The 17978-nt window shown below is 33.9% G+C and overlaps 4 protein-coding genes across 5 annotated transcripts in view; 1 reads left to right on the top strand and 3 right to left on the bottom strand.

Moving 5' to 3' along the window:
- Positions 1-2622: 2622 nt before the first annotated feature.
- LOC126750859 (cecropin-1-like) overlaps positions 2623-17978 on the bottom strand; it is a 479399-nt gene continuing 464043 nt past the window's right edge. The window contains exons 2-3 of one of the 2 annotated variants that reach the window (XM_050460626.1): positions 2889-2998; positions 2623-2818 (exon numbers count right to left, since the gene is read on the bottom strand). In XM_050460626.1, the coding sequence (XP_050316583.1) occupies positions 2723-2818; positions 2889-2987 (195 nt within the window). In that variant the 5' untranslated portion in view covers positions 2988-2998 and the 3' untranslated portion in view covers positions 2623-2722. Of the gene's footprint in view, positions 2819-2888; positions 3107-17978 lie in introns of those variants that run through there. The other variant, XM_050460625.1, reaches the window with a different exon arrangement.
- LOC126750872 (cecropin-2-like) lies at positions 8214-8727 on the bottom strand. The gene is made up of 2 exons (XM_050460639.1): positions 8549-8727; positions 8214-8448 (listed from the first exon to the last, which is right to left on the bottom strand). The coding sequence occupies exons 1-2, from the start codon at positions 8645-8647 to the stop codon at positions 8356-8358; spliced, it is 192 nt and encodes a 63-aa protein (XP_050316596.1). The 5' UTR covers positions 8648-8727; the 3' UTR covers positions 8214-8355.
- On the bottom strand, positions 12385-12742 carry LOC126750866 (cecropin-1). Its single transcript, XM_050460632.1, has 2 exons — positions 12623-12742; positions 12385-12529 (listed from the first exon to the last, which is right to left on the bottom strand). Exons 1-2 carry the CDS (start codon positions 12719-12721, stop codon positions 12437-12439), a joined length of 192 nt encoding a protein of 63 aa, XP_050316589.1. The 5' UTR covers positions 12722-12742; the 3' UTR covers positions 12385-12436.
- On the top strand, positions 16342-16793 carry LOC126750867 (cecropin-2-like). Its single transcript, XM_050460633.1, has 2 exons — positions 16342-16522; positions 16612-16793. The coding sequence occupies exons 1-2, from the start codon at positions 16424-16426 to the stop codon at positions 16702-16704; spliced, it is 192 nt and encodes a 63-aa protein (XP_050316590.1). The 5' UTR covers positions 16342-16423; the 3' UTR covers positions 16705-16793.

Genomic DNA, 17978 nt, shown 5'->3' with positions numbered 1-17978 from the left:
TGTATATGTATATGAGTGTATGTATTAACAGCATCATTACTTTTGGGCAATTAAAAATATATAATATCTACATATGTTCGGATCTATACTTATTAGGGTGTTTTTTTTCTTTGAACTATTAATTTTTTTCAGTCAGGTCACGAAATTTCCTTGAAAATACCCTAAAAAAAATTTCCTGAAAATTGTAGCCCTTAATATTAACATTAACAACTGGAACAAGGCCTGTAAAAATTTTCCATAGAAAATACACTAGAATCGTGAGTTTTTTTTATACATCTTTGATTTTAGACGCATATTTTCAGAATGGTTCACTCTGTAAAAGTGCCCAGCAACAAAGTCGTAACTCACACCGGCGAGGTAGTACGGAGCTCTAAACCCGATTTTTCCAAGAATTTCGCATTTTTTTGTATATATCTCGTAAATGACAGGAGTTATAGAAAAAATGTACACGACAAATTTGTAGGAAATTTTTTTTGCTATAAAAAAAGTTCGAGGTCAAAATCGCTATCATTATACTTCTCGAGATATTCGGCTTTTTAAGTAAGGCTATATAGAATTTTTATAGACGATATGTACATATTAAAAAATCTATGAAAATTGCATACAGCCTTTTTTTTGACCACGGACCGTTTTTATAGCAAATAAAGTTTCCTACAATTTTTTCGGTTAAATTTTTTCTATAGCTCTTGTCATTTACGAGATAAATACAAAAAAATGCGAATTTCATGGAAAAATCAGGTTTAGAGCCCTGTACTACCTCGTCGGTGTGAGTTACGACTTTGTTGCACTGAGCACTTTTATAGAGTGAACAATTCTGAGAAATATGTGTCTAAAGTCAAAGCAATGCCATAAAATACCTCTGATCTGTAGGAATTTAAAGATTAAAACTCACGATTCTAGTGTATTTTCTATGGAAAATTTTTACAGGCCTTGGTCCAGTTCTTAATGTTAATATTAAGGGCTAAAATTTTCAGGGAATTTTTTTTAGGGTATTACCAAGGAAATAAAAAAAAAACACCCTAATACTTTTACATATGTATATGTATCAATATTTATGTAGCTATATTTTTTATGTAAATTCGTTTGTTATATAATACTTAGTAAAGTGTTCGAGAAATAATTAATCATCGAATAAACCTGCAATTGTATGCATATATATGTATGTACATATGTAAATTCTACAGCTTAGAATATAAGACTTGTCTACTAGTATTTAATTGACTAATATGAAGTGACATTAACAGATTTAGCTTTGGTCAAATTATATTACTTTAGCTCTCAATTTATGTATAAAAGAAATATAATAAACATTTGCTAGAAATATTCAGATTATCATATTTATATAGTAGTCTTTATACAGTTTAATATCATTGTGGAAAAATGTCAAATCGACCTTCTAATATCAAATCCTACTAAATTAAAAAAAGAAATTATAAATCGTAGTCGTGACATACTTTATTGCAATGTATAATACTATTTAGTTCTACTATGAAAAATCGCAAAACAAAACGATATGTCTACATGGCAGTTCTTCAAGGTTTCCAGTGCGGTACTGCGGTGCGGCAACTTGTGGTCTTTTGACTTTTGCCTCTGCACCCAATGGCACTGCCAGTAATTAAGTTCAACTTTGAGCTTCAAATGTCGCATGACATTGTCATTATCCAAAAGGCTTTTGAATCTATCTATCAAGTAGTCAATAAGGTTTTCCATTTCATTGATTTTCAAAGAACATACTTTTTCTGGAAGCAGCAACTCAGTTGAAATCCATCCAATACATCTCTAGAATGACGGGTCTTCAAATCTTCGGCGATTGTATCCAAGAAGAGAAAGTACACTGAGGCACTGTAGTAATCCTTCCAAGTTCTCTCACAAAAATTTGCGCGTCTGAATAAATTAATCAAAAATGATTCTCAGCTTTTTGTCTTCGATTTCGGAACGTTACAGGCAGCATATCTATCATATTTGCAGCCTTTGCCAGGTCGATCGATTCACGCTGAGTGAATGAGTTAGAGATAGAGTATCACATAGGCAAAAAATCCAATTATTTTTCCTTATTTTTCCAGTTACTAATTTTTGTCAGAGCTTTGACGATCAACCCCTGATTTGAACCCCTTTTCACATAATTGGATAAGTTATTCGCCAAGATTTTTTCCTAATTTGTCCACCTCTCTTATGGTATTGCATACCATCTCGATTAATGGTATCTTAACAGATGTGGAAATACTGCTGTTCAGTTCGTGGGAATAACGGGAAGTTACAGCAACATTGTTCTCTTCTTTTCGCATTTCGTTGTTCGCTCCGATAACTGACGGCATAACAGCACACACATCTGTTCCGATAGATGTGCATAATTTCAAATTAAGATTCACTTTTTTAATTTCTTCAAGAACGATTCGTCCAAGGCAACTCCAGTGAGAGATAAATCTTCATCACTTTGGGTGTATTCGCTTACAGTCTTAGGGGACATAGTTTCATCTTCTAAAGAAATTAATGTCTAGAATATTGTAAAATCTACTAATATCCAGTTTTCAATATTTTTCCTTATTTTTGACGATTTCGATCAACTACTTTATATCAAAACATCCTTTGGCCTCGCACATCAGTTTTAAATGAATAAAGAAATTTTTGTTTTGCATCGATTTAATTTATTATTAGTATAAATAAAAATTGAAATACTTTTTTACTAACTAATTTAGGCAATGGCGGTTTGATAATAAGGCAGCTACTTGCCTCTGGCAGTGGCAGCAACATTGGCGGCCTGTTGAGCAACAGCAATTCCCTGAATGGCGGCGTCTCTGGTATGCTGACCAACACGCTCCTGTTGAAAAGTATTAGGGCTGTTAGTAAACTGGAAAATTGAAATCCAAAAATCTAGTAAAAATACTTACGATTTTCTTGCCGATCTTCTTGAGCCAACCGGCCTCGGTTTGTCCGGCGAAAATGGCGATCACCACGGCCAAGAAGATGAAGACTTTGTTAAAGTTCATGTTGATTCGAAGTTTCTGACAACAAAGTGTGGGGTTTTGTAGTTTCTTGGCGCTTGAGTAGACGCTATTGCTCTTCTTAAGACACTTGAAGTGAGTTTAATGGCAATGCATTTGTTGGCTGCACTTTTTATAGTGAGCTCAAGCGTCGGCTTTTGGCAGCTGCAACCGTTATGAGACCTAGAAATGCTACGGGGGTGCACAGACGCTCACTATATGGGCGCCTACTGATAAGCAGACAATAATTTTTACGCCGTCCGGTGATTTTATTCTTCTCAGCAGCGCAGAGATGCATATGTTATGTGTACCGGTGCTCTTCCGAGTTGTTTGTGTATAATTATATAATATTATACATATATTTGAATACTCTAGGAGAATCCCCGTTTTTATGCAAACAAAGCGCACACTTACCCCCTGATAAGGCAATACCTTTTGGCGCATAAAAATTAATACTCTTCAATTGTGATGAAACTCGAGCTAATAATAAAACGGAAACAGTGTAATAAAAGTTATATTAGAAAGTACTTATTGTGGGTTATTTAATAAGTATGTATTTTAGAAATTAAGCATTAAGTAAGCAGTATAAGTATTAGGTGAGTACTATAAGTGCAAATTTAAGTAGAAAGAGGCGGAATTAGAGCAATGATATGCCCACTAAAAGTTGTTAATCAAACATGAAACATTTTTGTCTATTAATTCTAAGAACTTCATAGCAAGTAAATTATGCAATTAAGCGAAAAAATAATTTTTCATCAGCTTGGGTTTCAAAATTGATAACTGTTTCATTAGTTTTGAGAATAAATGATGAAATCACGAAAAAATAATTAACAAATATGCACGTGGTTTAAGCCCGCTGCAGTGTCTATATCCCCTTCTTGTTCTCGTTCCTTGTGGAGAACATCATCTTCAACAATTTGGAAAGTATTGAGTGTCAAATTTAGACATTTCTAAAAGTACATACATATATTGTCCTTGTGCATAAAAATAATTTTTGAAGCTAAGCTTGTGTGCGCACTTTCTTATCATTAAAATTTTAGAACAACAGATATTGCCAAAATCCTTATTTCTTTAGCCAACGCGCTTGTAAGCGTCGAATCCTTTTATGGTATGTGTATATATGTATCTGTAAGAGCAATGAATTGACCGGAGGTCAATCGTTAAACACTCCTTACTCGTTGCCTTCGTTTCATTCACGATGAATACAAAACTCACGGTTATTTTTGTTGTCTTATTGCGACTGTGGGATTCACACAGGCCGATTGGTTGGACGATCTAGACGAAGGAACGGTGAGTTATTTGCTTAATGCACTCATATCTTCCGGTATTAATTTCAAGTGCTTGCTTTTTCAGAGTCAAGTAGTTAATGCGGTGAACGAAAATGCTCAATATTTGTATGATATTCTTGGAAACATATTAAGGAGTTTAGATCCAGATTCGAATAAAGAGTAATACTTTATAATGGTGATTGTCTCTGGGCTGAAATTTCAAACGCATTTATGTTTAGGCCGGATTGGGTCGGATTGTAGCATCATCTAATTCTAAAGTTTTATTATAAAAAACTATTCGCTTAATATATTCCTGAGAATAAATATATTATGGCTTGTTGAAATCTCTCAGTAACCTGCTTATCTTTTTCCGGCATCATTTAATAAACACTACTTGATACATTTCTTCCCATTAGATGTCAATTTCTAGAGTTCGGAAAAGAGCTGCTTATTAATCACTGTTTTTGGAGGGAATTTCTATTTGCAGCTTGCTTCCCCGGCATCTGGCAACAAAAAATGAAATTCACACGAAGATAAAACGCTCGGTTAATTACGCTTTGTGAATTGAAAATAAAAAATCACACGAATTGTCACATACTCACATCTGTTTATACGTCCATATATACTAAATTTTATAAAAACATGAGCAAATTGTACAATTAGCTCAGCTCTGTTTCATTCATAAATATACATATGTATGTATACAAGTATGTATATATAAAAAAAAAAAACATTTATAAATGACCCAGCAGGAAAATTATTAAAAAAACTCTTTTCCCTAAACAAGGTTTATTAAATAAAACTCAGATGTAAATGTCGGAAACTCCATAAAATACCGGGTTTCCAATAGAGATGATATGATTTCTAAGTGTCTTTTCGCCCATTTTTAATATGTCATGATCTGTAATTTTTTCATTGTATTCAGTAATGTTTACAATTTCAACATGGAAAGATATACGCAGTAACAACGTTTACAAATTATAAAATATTTAATCAAAATAATCGTTCATAATAATCCAGACTACTCTGCTGGCGGTTATTTGAAGTCATTGGTCTTTAGCAATAAACTCTCTTCGAGCTTTAGAAATAAATATTGAACGTGCTATTCATGACATACGACTTAATTTAGCGGAAAAAGTACTAGAAAATTGGGTTCATCGAATTCGTTTCTAAAAAAGAAGTCGTAGAGGACATTTATTAATGCTATATTCAGAGCTTAATTGTATCGATTGTATGAAATGTTCTTCACTTTAAATAAAAAACATTTGATATTCCTCAACAATTAGTGTTTTTTAAGAAGTCATATCACTCTTATTGGAAAACCCTATATATAGCTGAGACAATTTAGCCATCCATCCGTCTATATATACGCGAACTAGTCCCTCAGTGTTTGAGATATCGATTCGAAATTGTGAACACGCCTTTTTTCCAAAAGCTGGGCTCTTTTTTCGCAATCGCCAAAATCAGACATAGTATATAAGATATAGCTGCCATACAAACTGATATATCAAAATCAAGTCCTTATATGGAAAACTTTTTTATTTGTCGGCATATCTTCATGAATATTATTGAAATCGAACCACTATAGCAGATAGCTGTCATATCAACTGACCGATTAAAATCAAGATAAAGATCTCTTTAGACCATTTTAAGCTTTAAGCAATGCATCAGTGGAGGGTTATGCTTCAGTGCAGCCGAAGTTAACATGTTTTCGTAGTATTTATTATGGCTTTTAGTGGATTATTATTGGACTTATGCTATTCCAGCATGTTTGCTAGAGAAAAAATATTTATTTCGACCTATTTTACTTATGTTCTGAACTTAATAATATGTGGTAGATTATATTATTTTATTCCTTTTGATTAATTGCAAGTCAGTGCGCTTAAAAATTTAATTTTGTTATATACAAATTTTCGATGTAGCGATAATTAAATTTTCCTGCAGGGTCATTGTGCGCATAATTATTTGAAACGCTTTTCATACGTCCACTTTGATTTTAGTTTCGCTATTTCTTTTAATAATTTTGTTATCTTTTGTTCGTCTCACATCTTATTAATTTATATTTCCTGACATTCAACTCAACAACACAGAAAAAGGTAATCGCAATCTGCTTTTTATTCGCAAATTATTGGTGAGTCGTCATGTGCATTGTTTTTTCTAGGTGATAGGTGATTCCTCTTTATTCCAGTTTCGTATCTTTTCGTTATTTCGTGTTAGGTCCAAATTTGAATATTGATATTTTAAATTTACCTTTTCTGATTTTAAAGTGAATCATACAATGAAAATAAATATTAAACTGTACATAAATAGATCTTTGCAAACTTTTTCAGTTTATCCCTTCAACATTGCCACGTCTATTGGGCACCGGCAAATGGTGCATTTTTATGCATGTTGACCAACATGCTCCTGAAATTAAAAAAAAGCACTTCAATTATTAATCATTGTTTTAGGGGGGAACTTTTACGCTGGCGCTTGGTTCCCCGACTTTTGACTGCAACAAATGGAAGTCATTCAGAAAGAAGCGATCGGTTATTATGCTTCGGGTGTCGGCGAGAAAAAATCACATGAATCGTCATCCATCACACATATGTATACATATGTTTACACATACTTTTGTAGTAAATTTTATGAGTAAAGTCACGTAAAAAAATTGTGCAATTTACTCCGCTGCTCTGTCTGCTCTGTTTCATTCATAAAAGTTTTCTATTTGCCTGTCTATAAACGTAGCCATTAAGTGGTTCATTGACCTAGTAGGAAAATTATCAGAATTTCTTGAAAAACCTGTATTGATGTTGTAAGGGGTATTTGAAGAGTTGCCACCGATCTTTCTTTCGATAGAGTAATCATACTAAAGAACGGATAAATATAATAAAATATCTAATCGATCATACTATTAGTGTGAACATTTTTTTGAAATCCTGAACAGGGTATATTAAGTTTGCCACGAAGGTTTCTAGAAGGAAACGCTAAGGACTCCATAAGGTACAGTGAAATTCCTGATAACCGTCCCAGTGTTTTTGACCGCCTATGGCGAAGAGACGGTGCCAACGCCAATCAATTAGCTGTGAGTGTTTTGAATATTGTTCTTGAAAACAACTGTCTCAAAACACCAAAAATAAAGAAGAATAAAAAAACGGGAACTATAAATTGTACACATTTTTTTATACATTTTACGAAATCTTATCCGTCTATCAGAGATAATTCGAACAAAATATTGCCGAAATAGTTTCCGGTTATTTGGAACATACTTAAGATTGGTTTTAGCTGGTTATAGTAATTGTTTTTTGTATGAAAACATTTTAAATGACCAGCATCACGAGCTGAGTCAATTTAACCATGTCGGTTCATCTGTCTGTATATACTATACATTACCTAGTTTCTCAGTGTTAAAGAAATCGATCTTAAGTTTTGCACATGTTCTTCTCTCCCCATTTGACAGAATCACCGATATCGGTTTACTGTAGCATACAGCTGTCATACAAAATGGCTAATGAAAATCAAGACAAAAATCTTTTTATACCCTTGTATGCTATAAGAAAAGCACCTTTGAAAAGGATTTTAGCTTCGATGAAGCCGAAATTGTCGTTTTTTCCTCGTTTTTGTTTCATTATTGAGAACTATTTTTATTTATTAACTTCGATAATATCCAATATTTAATAAGAATGTCCTAAAACATACTCTATGAAGCCTGATCCAATAGCAATTTAACTTAATTTAATTTCTTGAAAGCGCTTTAAAGTTTAGAAAATTCAAACTCTTTCCTTCGTTTCCTTAACTTTATCATAACACCGCTTTTCATTACTTTTCCTGTGCCAGATTTGACAGAGTTCAACGTTATCACCCAGTAAAATATATGAAAATACAGCAAGCAAAGACAGGTAGCTTTGGCCAAGTGTCTTAAGGATTTTTTGATTGCTAAATTAAATTTTATTAAAGAAATATAAATAAAAAGTGCATATTTTTTGGAAACAATTATTTTTATTCAAATACTCCTACTTTAATTTCCGTTATTCAGTCACAAATAGGTCTAAATAAATAAATATGTATGTATTACACTAATTTAGGTACATAAATATTTGTTGTAAGAACAACTGAACATGTTCAGTTTATCCCTTCAAAGTGGCTGCAACATTGGCGGCCTGCTGCGCTACGGCAATGGTCTGGATGCTGGCATCACGTGTATGTTGACCCACGCGCTCCTGAAAAGTATGGAGAGAAATTGAGATGTTAATAAATCCTACTTATTGAAGAGTAAATTCATATATTTATGTTATTTTTGAATTATAATATTTAACTTACAATTTTCTTGCCAATCTTTTTCAACCAACCCGCTTCAGTTTGTCCAGCAAAGACGGCAATAAAGACAGCCAGAAGAACGAAAATTTTGTTGAAGTTCATTTTGTTTTTGTATGTAGATTTGATTGCTTGTATGAACGATTATTTAAGCTTGGTATGCTTTTACTTTCTTCGATGTTCGAATTGTGTTTGTTTGCAGTTCACTAGCGCAGCTTTGCTTTTATAGCAAGACAGAGATACAATGCAAACGGAACCTTTCCTTATCAGCGCGTTGTCGGGGATTTCTTTCCACTGAAGAGAGTAACAATGTTGCTGAGTGTGTAGTATGTGTTTTCAGCATCATCTGAATTTTGCATTATCAGTCTTTAGGTTAATTGGTGCAACTACAAATATTACCTAGATATATTAGACTAGACAATATAAGCTATAATATTTTTATTTGTATTTCAGGTAGAGATTTATTTGCTGCTTAAACATGCAGTTATATGTATATACATACATAGAAACATATTGTACGTGACCATTGAAGTACTTGCGATGGAGAAAAACTTATATTTTATTACCCAGGGATGTCAAGTATCCTAAAGCGAGGTCTTGCTTTCTTGAAAGAAATAAAATAAATCAATTCAGCATTTTTCGAGAATCTTTTCTTACTCAAATTAGGTCTCAATTTTTTTTTAAATAACCGTTATGGACCTATTTCTTTTCTACAAAAGTATTGAACTGGAATTAGGTCTGCTTTTGAGTCTATGTAATAATTGTTGTTTTTATTATGAAAAAAAAAAAATCCATGACAAAACTTACGAATAAAAATTGGGTATAATCAGCCAACACTCTTTAAAATATTTCTTATGTAAAAAAAAACAGAAAAGTTAAGAAAAAATTTAACATTAAAATAATTTCCGCTGATGGTTACTGAAAATGGCGGCACAAGTATGCTTTATTATTAATTCTTTCTTCACAGAGGAGAAGCATTTGTAGATTAAATTAAACTAACTTCGCAGTTCAAGGGTCTGGGACTACATGTTCCTGCATATTTGGTGTATAAATGAGTTCCGTATTTGAAATTAATTGTCTTTAAGACTGACTCGTATTCTCTAATAGATAAATATTAATATAATGATTCTACCAATAAGTTCACGTGATGTTAAAATGAAGGAAAACACTAAAATTTGATTCAAATGTTCTCTCTTTTTTTTGTTTTTTGTGCAGATAATTTTATGCCATTTATGATTTGAACAGAATGTCTGCCAAATAAATACCGCGGCTCTGTTTATATAGAAATGATAGGGACGCGTTAAATCGCATGATCTGAGCGACCTTTTCACAATATTAACGAGTCGCCAAACTTTGAGCGCAATGTATCCATGTTTAAGCGGAAAGTATGAGCACCGTCTTGTAAGAGATAGAGATCGTCTGCGTCGATTAAATTCCGGAAAAAAAGTCGGTTAACATCGTATTGATGGCAACGGCATGGCAAATATGGTCACGAGCTGTCAAAATCACGTCATCCCTATTGGTAGACACGTTACTTATGTCGACTAAAGGCTTACGTTAAATTTGAATTTTGATGTTTCAAACTTTTCTCTTCTGATTTTAAAGTGAATCATACAATAAATATTAAGTTCGGACCAAATATTTTGTATCCTTTGCACCAGAAAAATTTTTTTGAACAATTGGATCATAATTTTTAGGTCACAGATATTAAACTTGGGGGGCAAATAGCTACAAATCATACATTTTGAGTATTATATTTGTTGCCGATTTTTTACCGTATTCACCTAAGCTTTTATACTTATGAATTGGTTTGTCCATAATGGTCCAAGTAAGACTTCTAAGTTCACAAGAGGATTTTCAATGAGCAGTACGTATAAAATATATGTTAGTCGAAAAAGTCTTTTCGTATTTTGTCAATAGTCGTTGCAGTTGTATATCTTCAGTGCTACCAAACACATTGTGTCATACCATATGTGTTGGAAAGATGAGATATTAAGCTTCGTTTAACGTTCATTATTATATTAAGTTTTCACGAAGTTTGTAACACCCAGAAGGAAGCGTCGGAGACCCTATAAAGTATATATATAAATGATCAGTATGTCGAGCTGAGTCGATTTAGCCATGTCCGTCTGTCTGTCCATCTGTCCGTCTGACTGTATATATACGAACTAGTCCCTCAGTTTTTAAGATATCGTTTTGAAATTTTGCAAATGTCATTTTCTCTTCAAGAAGCTGCTCATTTGTCGGAACTGCCGATATCGGAGCACTATAACATGTAGCTGCCATATAAACTGAACGATCGGAATCTAGTTCTTGTATGGAAAACTTTCACATTTGACAAGATATATTAACGAAATTTGGTATAGATTATTTTCTAAAGCAAAAATGTAATATCAGAAGAAATTGTGCAGATCGGCTCAATATAGCATATAGCTGCCATACAAACCGAACGATCGGAATCAAGGGCTTGTATGGAAAACTTTCGCATTTGACGTGGTATCTTCACGAAATTTGGTATGGATTACGGTTAAAGGTAACAATATAATCTCCAAAAAATTGTTCAGAACGGATTACTATAGCATATAGTACATACAAACTGAACACATAGTTAGTAACAGAAATGCACCTGTGAAGGGTATTTAGCTTCGGTGCAACCGAAGTTAACGTTTTTTCTTGTTTTATATTAAATTCGGGGAAGTTGAAAAAAAGTGACAGCTGTTCAAAAATGAGTGAAAATTATGAAGAAATTCGCTATATTTTGAAATAGAAATAGAATGCCATGCAAGCCACCAATGAAATTTGTGAAGTTTACGGAGCCGATGCTGTATGAGATCGTGTAGCACAGCAATGGTTCGCTCGCTGCTGTTCTGGAAATTTAAATTTAAATTTCGATTTACACCGATGGAATAACATCTCTAGCCGAAAATTGGCAAAAATTGGTCAACCAAAATGGTACATATTTGTTTATTAGTATAAATATAAAAAATACAAGTTGAAGTTTGATTAGAAACATACATATACATATATATATACATATATATAAATTTTATTGTTATACCGAGAAAATTCATTTCTCAAAATGCTGCCAAGTTGACAGTCCCTGGCCGGATAAAAAAGAAGTTCCCTATGATTCCGTACAACTGAGACCAATGGTTACAGAAATCCTCCTTTTGATATTATTTATATATTTCAAATAAGCATTATAGATATTAGTATGGATATAGTCGATTTGTCGTAAACCATAATATAATTTTAACCACTAGTGCACACATTCACCAGATGAGAATGTGAAAATAGGTATGTCGATCTGTACAACTGTGAAAGCTGGTTATAGAAATACGTATTTGCGATGACACTTATCGCCGAATGTGCTTCAACAAGCTTCCGATTCGAATTAAGAACAATTAAAAATTTCTTCGAAGAATAATGTATTGCTTATCAAAATAAGTGGCTTTACTATCTAGACAAGTAGTGGAAGTATTTGCAAAGAGTAAGTGTTTTCCACATTGAAGTGGGATACCTTAGCAATATAATTAACGGAACACTGAACAATATTTTCAGAAATATCTTCTGCTCTAACAAAAACAAACACACAACCGCAATTATTTTATTTTTAGTATTAGGTTTATTTACTTTTCATTTCTTGATTTTTTTCTTTTTTTTGAAATTGGAAACTTGTTAGAAATATATTTTTCCTTCAAACTTGGCTTTGCTTATATCCATTTTGGTTGATAATATGGCGCGAAAAAATAAAAAGTGTGTATTTTTTGGAAAATTTCATTTTATTCAATTACTGTAATTTTAATTATAGTAACAAAATGGTCTAAATAAATAAATACTAAGCTAATTTAAGTACATAAATATTTGTTGTAACAACTTCCGAGCAGATTCAATTTATCCCTTCAAAGTGGCTGCAACATTGGCGGCCTGTTGCGCTACGGCAATCGTCTGGATGGTGGCATCTCGAGTATGTTGACCCACGCGCTCCTGAAATGTATAGAGAGAAATTGAGAAATGCTTCTTATTGCTGAATGCACATTGAAATATATATAATTTATTGAATTCTTATTTCTAACTTACAATTTTCTTGCCAATCTTTTTCAACCATCCCGCCTCAGTTTGTCCAGCGAAAACGGCAATGAAGACAGCCAAAAGAACGAAAATTTTGTTGAAGTTCATTTTGTTTTTGTATGTAGATTTGATTGCTTGAATGAAAGATTATTTAAGCTTGGTGTGCTTCCACTTTCTTCAACGTTCGAATTGTGTTTGTTGATAGTTCACTGAGGCAGCTTTGCTTTTATAGCATGACAGATGTACAAAGTAAACGACACCTTCCTTATCAGCGCGATGCCGGGGATTTCTCTGTATGCGGTATTCAGTAAACTGCGCGCGTCGAAGCATTTGGAGAATTATTATTTTTTTAGTAGTACACAGTCATATTTATGTCAAATTTCATGACAAAATATTCATTAGTGTTTGAGATACGTGTCGTTTTGTGAGCTGCTAAAAGTGAGTTTTTCGTTTTTTGCGATGTCGAAATTTGTTGAGCAAAGAATTTGCATTAAACTTTATTTACGGAATCAATTTTCTGCTGCGGATACGTTGAGGATGGTGCAGAAAACCTTTGGTGATGAAGCTATGTCTAAAAACAATGTTTACAAGTGGTATAGTGAGTTCCAAGCCGGCCGTGAACGTGTCGAAGACGAAGAGCGTCCAGGGCGACCATCAACCTCAACCGACGAAGCTCACGTTCAACAAATCAAAGATTTGGTGTTGAAAAACCGTCGATTAACAATTAGTGACCTTGCTGATGAAGTTGGCATATCGAAAGGCTCAGCCGATACCATTTTGAAGGATGTTTTGGGCCTCAAGCGCGTCAAATCTCGACTGGTACCGAAAACATTGAATTTTTTGGAAAAAAAGGCGTAACGTTGAAGTGTGTGAAACGGTGCTTTCCGACTACCAGGGTGTCATGAAACGCATTATAACTGGCAATGAGACTTGGATCTATGCTTACGACCCCGAAACAACCGATCAATCGAGCGAATATCGTGCCAAAAGAGAGCCGAGACCAAAAAAATCGCGCCAAAGTCGCTCAAAAATCAAGGTCATGTTGACTGTTTTTTTCGATTATCGTGATGTTGTGCATTATGAATTCCTTCCAACCGGTCAAACAGTCAACAAGGAATATTATTTGAACGTTATGCGTCGTTTGCGTAACGCTATCCGCCTAAAAAGGCCGAAATTGTGGAAAGATAATTCTGGTTTTTACACTACGATAATGCACCATCCCATACTGCCCTCATAATTCGTGATCATTTCGTCAAAAACTCAACCCATATCGTTCCGCAACCACCGTATTCACCTGATCTAGCGCCGTGCTACTTCTGGCTGTTCACCAAGCTCAAAAGACCGCTCCGGGGATACCGGACATGTACAATCTATACTTTTTATACAACTTCGATTATTGTTTAAATGTGTAAAGAATCCGAAAAATAATTAATCATCGAACAAACATACAATTGTATACATATATAACTTCTCCTTCTTCTTTTTTATTGGCGCAGACAACGCTTACGCGCGCCTGTCGTTCTTCCTTTTCGCTGTTTGGCGAATTGGAGATTCCATGTGTAGCCAGCTCCTTCTGGTCTTTCCAGCGGAGTGGAGGTCTTCCTCTGCTTCCCCCGGCGGGTACTGCGCCGAATACTCTCAGAGCTGGAGTGTTTTCATCCATTCGGACGACATGACCTAGTTAGCGTAGCCGAGGTAACACCTGTTGGCAAGAGTTATTTTTTATCAATGTTTTGTTAGAACCTAATTTTTTGCTCCGCCCCAACTCTGCGTGAACTCGCTTTTACTTCCATGGAGAGAGGCCTTTCAACGGAGAAGTTTTTTCCTTAGATCTTAATAACAATTACGTAAAAATAAAAATGTACATAAATTTAAACTAATTTTAAAATTTAAATCATAAAAAAGTTTGCCATATTTTCAATGTAATATAATATATAGGCTTCCGAATCGAATTAGTTCGATCAAATAATAAGAGTAATGGTAATGTTCTCGAAATTTCCAATTCAATCATGGATTTATTCTTATTTTCATCCAAACATATCTTTTACAAATACACAACGAATATACAAAAACTTTATTAGTTTCAATATATAGTTTCAATTAAAAAATTTTTTCCATAACTTTTCAAAGCTCTGATCAGTTTGAGATGTTTGGTTAATTAAATCCACTTTCTTTTGCAGCAAAGCAATCTGAAAAGGAAAGCACTTGATATTAACCCGAAGTATTTGAATGTATTATGAAATAACTAACAGCTCTCTTGGCGAAGTCTATGTTATTTTGCAGCAAGCCAGAGAGATCGCCAAAAAAATCCTGCTGTTGGCATTCCACGTCCGCAAGAAGCAGAAACACAGCACATATTACCGTAATTTTTGTAATCATTGTAAGATGGATTGCTATTTTTTAAAACGGTATCCGACGATTACGAATACGATGGACAACGGAAGTAACTTTTACTAGAAATAACATCTAAACACGCGTGATTCAGATTTTTAAAGATTTCTATAGGGCTGTTAGAGAGTTTACAAATTAGACACGGTAGCAAATTTGATTGACCGCAACGAAATACCTGGTGTGACAAATGAAATCCCCTGCTACAGATTATAATACGAATGTTCTACACAGTGAGCCACTTTTACTTAGAAAGTCAGTTTGTTGCTATACGCTACAGTGGCTTGATCTTAACAAAAGTTTCGATCACTTTATATGGTAGTTCGATAATACAATGGTTCGTTATCGTCAGAGAGTTGGTGAAGAAGTTCAGATCGATATCTCCAAAACAGAAGGACTACTATTAGATAGATCAGTCAATTGTATATGTATACCTTTTATAGCATATCCGACGTTAGCTTCTAGGAATCGCCACTCTTCAAAATTTGTAAGGAAAACATGTAAAAAAAGGCTGTTGTACCCAAAATTTCTTGAATTGTCTTTGTATTAGTACGAGATAAAGACGACCACCAATTATATATCAAAATGCATAACATATAAGTGATATGGCGTCAGACGAAGTAGCGGTAGCCAGTAGAATCGATATATGGACCTTAGGGGACAAAATGTAGCTAGATTGCACATCATGTTAGGATGTTTGTATCAGGTTTTTTTCGGTATTTTTGTTGACCTCAGAGTTATGTACTGTAAAAGTAAATAATTCGAAGAGAATCACAATGATGTGCTATGGCAACCTAGAACGTTTTATGACGTAGTCATAGATAAAATTATTTCAAAATATATCTATTCTAACAAAAGTGATTGCTTGCATAGACGAACAGGTAAGCGGAAATACTTTCAACTCGTTAACTGGCTCATTTTGTGTACATGTATATAAGTCTCTAGATATAACGATTTGCTTTAGATATTCCTAAAACTATAATATAGAGTTCCACACTTTGTAAGAGTATAACGAAGTGATCAAATAAAAATTGGAATATGTTTTCAAATGAAAGTTTCTTCGAAGTCATAATATATCGTAATATACATTTAAGAAAAACATTAATATCAGGATGTCACCTACACAAAAGTGGAAAAAACTATATACATAACTATAATAAACACATATGTATATGATCATCTTAATTTTATATGAAGCTATAATACCTAGATTTGAATATACTCCAGCAAGCGCTGAGTACCATTGCAAGAAATCCCCGACAACGCGCTGATAACAACAAGTGGCGCTTGATTGCATTTGCGATGTCCGCGTGCAAAGAGTATAAAAACAACCTCAAGCTGGCGAATGATCAACAAACACAATTTGAACGTTGAAGAATACAGTACTTCTCAACAAGCTTAAAATAAACTCACACCAACAAAATGAACTTCAACAAAATTTTTGTTCTTCTGGCTGTGTTCATTGCCGTCTTCGCCGCACAAACCGAGGCGGGATGGTTGAAAAAGATTGGCAAGAAAATTGTAAGTCTCCAATTCTCAAAACTGGAATATATTCCTCCACAAATTCTTAAATTATTAATTAAACTCAATTTCTTTCCATAAAATTTCAGGAGCGCGTCGGTCAACATACACGAGATGCCACCATCCAAACCATTGCCGTAGCGCAACAGGCCGCCAATGTTGCAGCCACTTTGAAGGGATAAACTCAACATGTTTGGATGTTGTTACAACAAATATTTATGTACTTAAATTAGTTTAGTATTTATTTTAAAATTAAAATTATAGTAATTGAATAAAATCAAATATTCCAAAAAATACACACTTTTTATTTTTACGCGCCATATTATCAAACAAAATGGATAGAAGCAAAGCCAAGTTAGAAGCAAAAATTAGTAGATTTCTAAGAAGTTTCCAATTTCAAAAAAAAGAAAAAAATCAAGAAATGAAAAGTAAATAAACCTAATACTAAAAATAAAATAATTGTGATTGTGTGTTTGTTTTTGTTAGCACAGATGATATGATGGGTATTTTTTATGAAAATATTGTATCCATTTCAATGTGGAAAACACTTACTCTTTGCAAATACTTCCCCTGCTTGAAGGCTATTGCTTTGATGAGCATTACATTAAGCATTAATGAAATGTTTAAATGTTCTTAATTCGTACCGGTAGCTTTTTGAAGCACATTCGGCGATATGTGAATGTCATCGCAATTATGGTATGTATCTCTATAGCCAACTTTCACAGTTGTACAGATCGACAGGCCCATTTTCACATTCTCATCTGGTGAATGTGTGCACTATTGGTTAAAATTGTAATGGATTGTCAAAAAGCCTTGCGGTATTTTTATTGCATTTTTTATTGAAATTGAAATGAATTTTTGATGACTCATGCCCAGTTCTTGACCGATGCTACGGCTGCTACTATGCCGGTCTCTTTCCACCAATTCAGCGACGACAGGCCTTCCGGAGCGTGGCGCATCTTCGACCACCTCTACACCAGAACGAAAACGTTGAAACCATCGTTGTGCGGTGGAAATGGAAACTGTATCGGGTCCATAAACTGCACAAATTTTATTGTCGGCTTGAGATGCATTTTTACCTTTATCGTAGTAGTACTGTAAAATATCCCGTATTTTCTCTTTATTTTGCTCCATGTTTGCGACGCTATAACTCACGAATGACTTAAAAGAAACGACAATCAATCAAACACGTGTTAGCGCGTGCGTGAGCTTTCCAAAAAGATATAGCATGACCCGATGCGACGAATAAAACTAGAACTACGAGCTTTCAGCGCCAACTAGCGAAAATACCGCATGACTTTTTTGACAACCTATTATTATGGTTTACGAAAAATGTACTATATACATATATACTTTAATATCTATAATACCTATTAGAAACATATAAATAATATCAGAGTGAGGATTTCTGCAACCATTGGTCTTTATCCGGTCAAGGACTGTCAACTTGGCAGCA

This window comes from Bactrocera neohumeralis, chromosome 2, assembly GCF_024586455.1.
Source record: "Bactrocera neohumeralis isolate Rockhampton chromosome 2, APGP_CSIRO_Bneo_wtdbg2-racon-allhic-juicebox.fasta_v2, whole genome shotgun sequence".
Classification (NCBI taxonomy): domain Eukaryota; kingdom Metazoa; phylum Arthropoda; class Insecta; order Diptera; family Tephritidae; genus Bactrocera; species Bactrocera neohumeralis.
Note: the sequence above shows the minus strand (reverse complement) of the source record. Positions and strands in the feature narration are given on the sequence as shown.

What these genes read in the sequence shown, in the direction of transcription:
- LOC126750872 (XM_050460639.1), bottom strand. Translation starts at nt 8,647, where the DNA reads ATGAACTTCAACAAAATTTTCGTTCTTCTGGCTGTCTTTATTGCCGTC. An exon ending in AAAAGATTGGCAAGAAAATT is followed by an intron (nt 8,449 to 8,548) that starts GTAAGTTAAATA and finishes CATACTTTTCAG; the next exon opens with GAGCGCGTGGGTCAACATAC.
- LOC126750866 (XM_050460632.1), bottom strand. Translation starts at nt 12,721, where the DNA reads ATGAACTTCAACAAAATTTTCGTTCTTTTGGCTGTCTTCATTGCCGTT. An exon ending in AAAAGATTGGCAAGAAAATT is followed by an intron (nt 12,530 to 12,622) that starts GTAAGTTAGAAA and finishes TATACATTTCAG; the next exon opens with GAGCGCGTGGGTCAACATAC.
- LOC126750867 (XM_050460633.1), top strand. Translation starts at nt 16,424, where the DNA reads ATGAACTTCAACAAAATTTTTGTTCTTCTGGCTGTGTTCATTGCCGTC. An exon ending in AAAAGATTGGCAAGAAAATT is followed by an intron (nt 16,523 to 16,611) that starts GTAAGTCTCCAA and finishes ATAAAATTTCAG; the next exon opens with GAGCGCGTCGGTCAACATAC.